At 35.8% G+C, this 2,247-nt stretch overlaps 1 protein-coding gene across 1 annotated transcript in view; it reads left to right on the top strand.

Annotated features, from left to right (window-relative positions):
* spg7 (SPG7 matrix AAA peptidase subunit, paraplegin) overlaps nucleotides 1-2,247 on the top strand; it is a 13,893-nt gene that overhangs the window by 5,461 nt on the left and 6,185 nt on the right. The window contains exons 6-8 of the mRNA XM_014003079.1: nucleotides 372-471; nucleotides 565-690; nucleotides 1,625-1,787. Of these exons, the coding sequence (XP_013858533.1) occupies nucleotides 372-471; nucleotides 565-690; nucleotides 1,625-1,787 (389 nt within the window). The remainder of the gene's footprint in view (nucleotides 1-371; nucleotides 472-564; nucleotides 691-1,624; nucleotides 1,788-2,247) is intronic.

Below are 2,247 nucleotides of genomic sequence, written 5' to 3'. Positions count from 1 at the left end.
TATTATGACTTTATTCTCGTAATATTATGACTTTATTCTCGTAATTTTAAAAAAATCTTGTTGTGTGGCCCTAATAGTACTCAGTTGTACAAAGCAAACTGGAAAATTTGAATTTTTTATTTATATTTTTCCCTGCTTTAACTATATGCCTGTCATTTCTAATAGCTTTAGATTACAATAAATCATCTTTAGTCATCTCTGAAGTCAAAGGTTACAAATGAAATATTCTGGACCAAAACTTTTAGAGTATTTTGAATTAGAAGTTTGAGAACTCCTGCTTTAAAACTAATAGTTTCTTAAAATAAATAATCTGTTGAGGCTGGTTTTACAGAACTTTTGTGATGACATTTAATTTTTTCATCTTTTTTCAGCGTAGTCGTTACTCTGGGCATGGCTGCTGTGGGTTTCGGGATTCTCTGGTATTTCTTCAGAGCAGTAGGGCGGACTGCCCGCGACGGCTTCAATGCCTTAGTAAGTAAATACAGCGTAGCCGTGCGCTTGTTTTGTTTCACCGATCAGACCGGCAGGCGTGCTACTGCTAACGTCCTCTCCCGACAAACACAGAATCAGCTGAAGATGGCCAAGTTCACCATCATAGACGGGACGTCTGGGAAAGGCGTGAGGTTTAAAGATGTAGCYGGCATGCATGAGGCCAAGATGGAGGTGAAGGAGTTTGTTGACTATCTGAAGGTAAGAAACCACACCGGTATCTTCTACTGAGCCTTCATAGACTTATATTTACAGCACATACGTTCTACTGTTTGTATCAGTTTTTATAAACTTTTTAACTAGAATTTAGCTAATTGTAGCGTCTGTTTTACTAGTGTTCAATTTTGAATCTGTTTAGATACAGTATGTGTAGCTGCAGTTATAATTTCTTGCATGTTTTCATAATTTTAGCTCTAACAAATGTTTTGCTGCTTTAATTTAGCATCTGCTTTTAGCTACAATTCTGCTCATTTTAGCTTCTGTTCAAGTGTAAGTTTTCAGATCTTTTCAGCTAACGGTTGCTGCAAATTTGTTTAAGTTTCMCATGTTTTAGCCACTGTTCTGTTGCTTGTGTATATATACAGTATGTGTGTTCTGATTAAGAAAACTTTAAAGTGCCTGTCYCATCATTTTTTTGTTATAAATATGAGAACATTTTTGGAAAGATAACATTGGTAATATTGCAAAAAATAAAAATCACACCACTGAGATGAACAGTTGTTGAGATATTTGCATGTGAGGAAACAGGAAGTGATGTCAAAGGGGAATGTCTGCATGTGAACAGGGCTCTGCTACAATAATTAACAACATAGACTGAAGAGAAGCATCTGATGTTTCTTTAGATTATTTMGAGTCACTATCAGAGATGAAGAAGACTCAGAGTTCAAATAATATTGTTTCTAAGTAATTATAAATTAGTGTTTTATTTTTAAATAGCTCCCTTTTGATGTCACTTCCTGTTTCACCTTGGCTGAGCCAACTTCAAAATAAAACATGCCAGTTATGTGACAAAATGGGTAAAAAACAATTTGTTTTATGTTCCATAACTATAAATTTGTTCTCACATCACAGGCACTTTAACAACTCTCAGCGTTTCTCTAATTTCATTTACTTGTTTGTTGTTATTTATCGACAGAGTCCAGAACGATACCTTCAGCTGGGAGCCAAAGTTCCGAAGGGTGCGCTGCTTCTCGGGCCCCCCGGGTGTGGCAAGACTCTGCTGGCTAAAGCTGTGGCTACAGAAGCCCAGGTGCCTTTCCTCGCTATGGCGGGCTCTGAGTTTGTAGAGGTCATCGGAGGTGAGTTCAAACAGTACACGTCGTTTAGAAATCAAAATACAAATGGACTTTCAGTTTGTTGGATTTGAAGTGGAAGACATAATTTAACCACACAGTGCAAGAAAATKTCTAGTTTACTTGTTAATTATTACAGATGTTCATAATGATTGTGTAAGAAAAATGTTTGTAAATTAAACCCCCTGAGCAACTTTCACAGTCAGACTACAYGCGACTTTTAATAAGGAGTATTTTAAAGAGGCAGTAAATTCAAGTTACGTCAACAGCTGGAGTAAAATACTACAAAAGATGATTACAGAGAAAAAAAAAGAATTCTGAATAATCTCAGAATTATGACTTTAATCAGTTTAAAAAGTTAGAATTCTGAGAAAAAAGTCAAAATTATGAAAGTCGGAATCCCGAGAAAAAAGTTGGAATTCTGAGAAAAAAGTTGGAATTCTGAGAAAAAAGTTGGAATTCTGAG

Source organism: Austrofundulus limnaeus, unplaced genomic scaffold, assembly GCF_001266775.1.
Source record: "Austrofundulus limnaeus strain Quisiro unplaced genomic scaffold, Austrofundulus_limnaeus-1.0 Scaffold16, whole genome shotgun sequence".
Taxonomy (NCBI): domain Eukaryota; kingdom Metazoa; phylum Chordata; class Actinopteri; order Cyprinodontiformes; family Rivulidae; genus Austrofundulus; species Austrofundulus limnaeus.
Note: the sequence above shows the minus strand (reverse complement) of the source record. Positions and strands in the feature narration are given on the sequence as shown.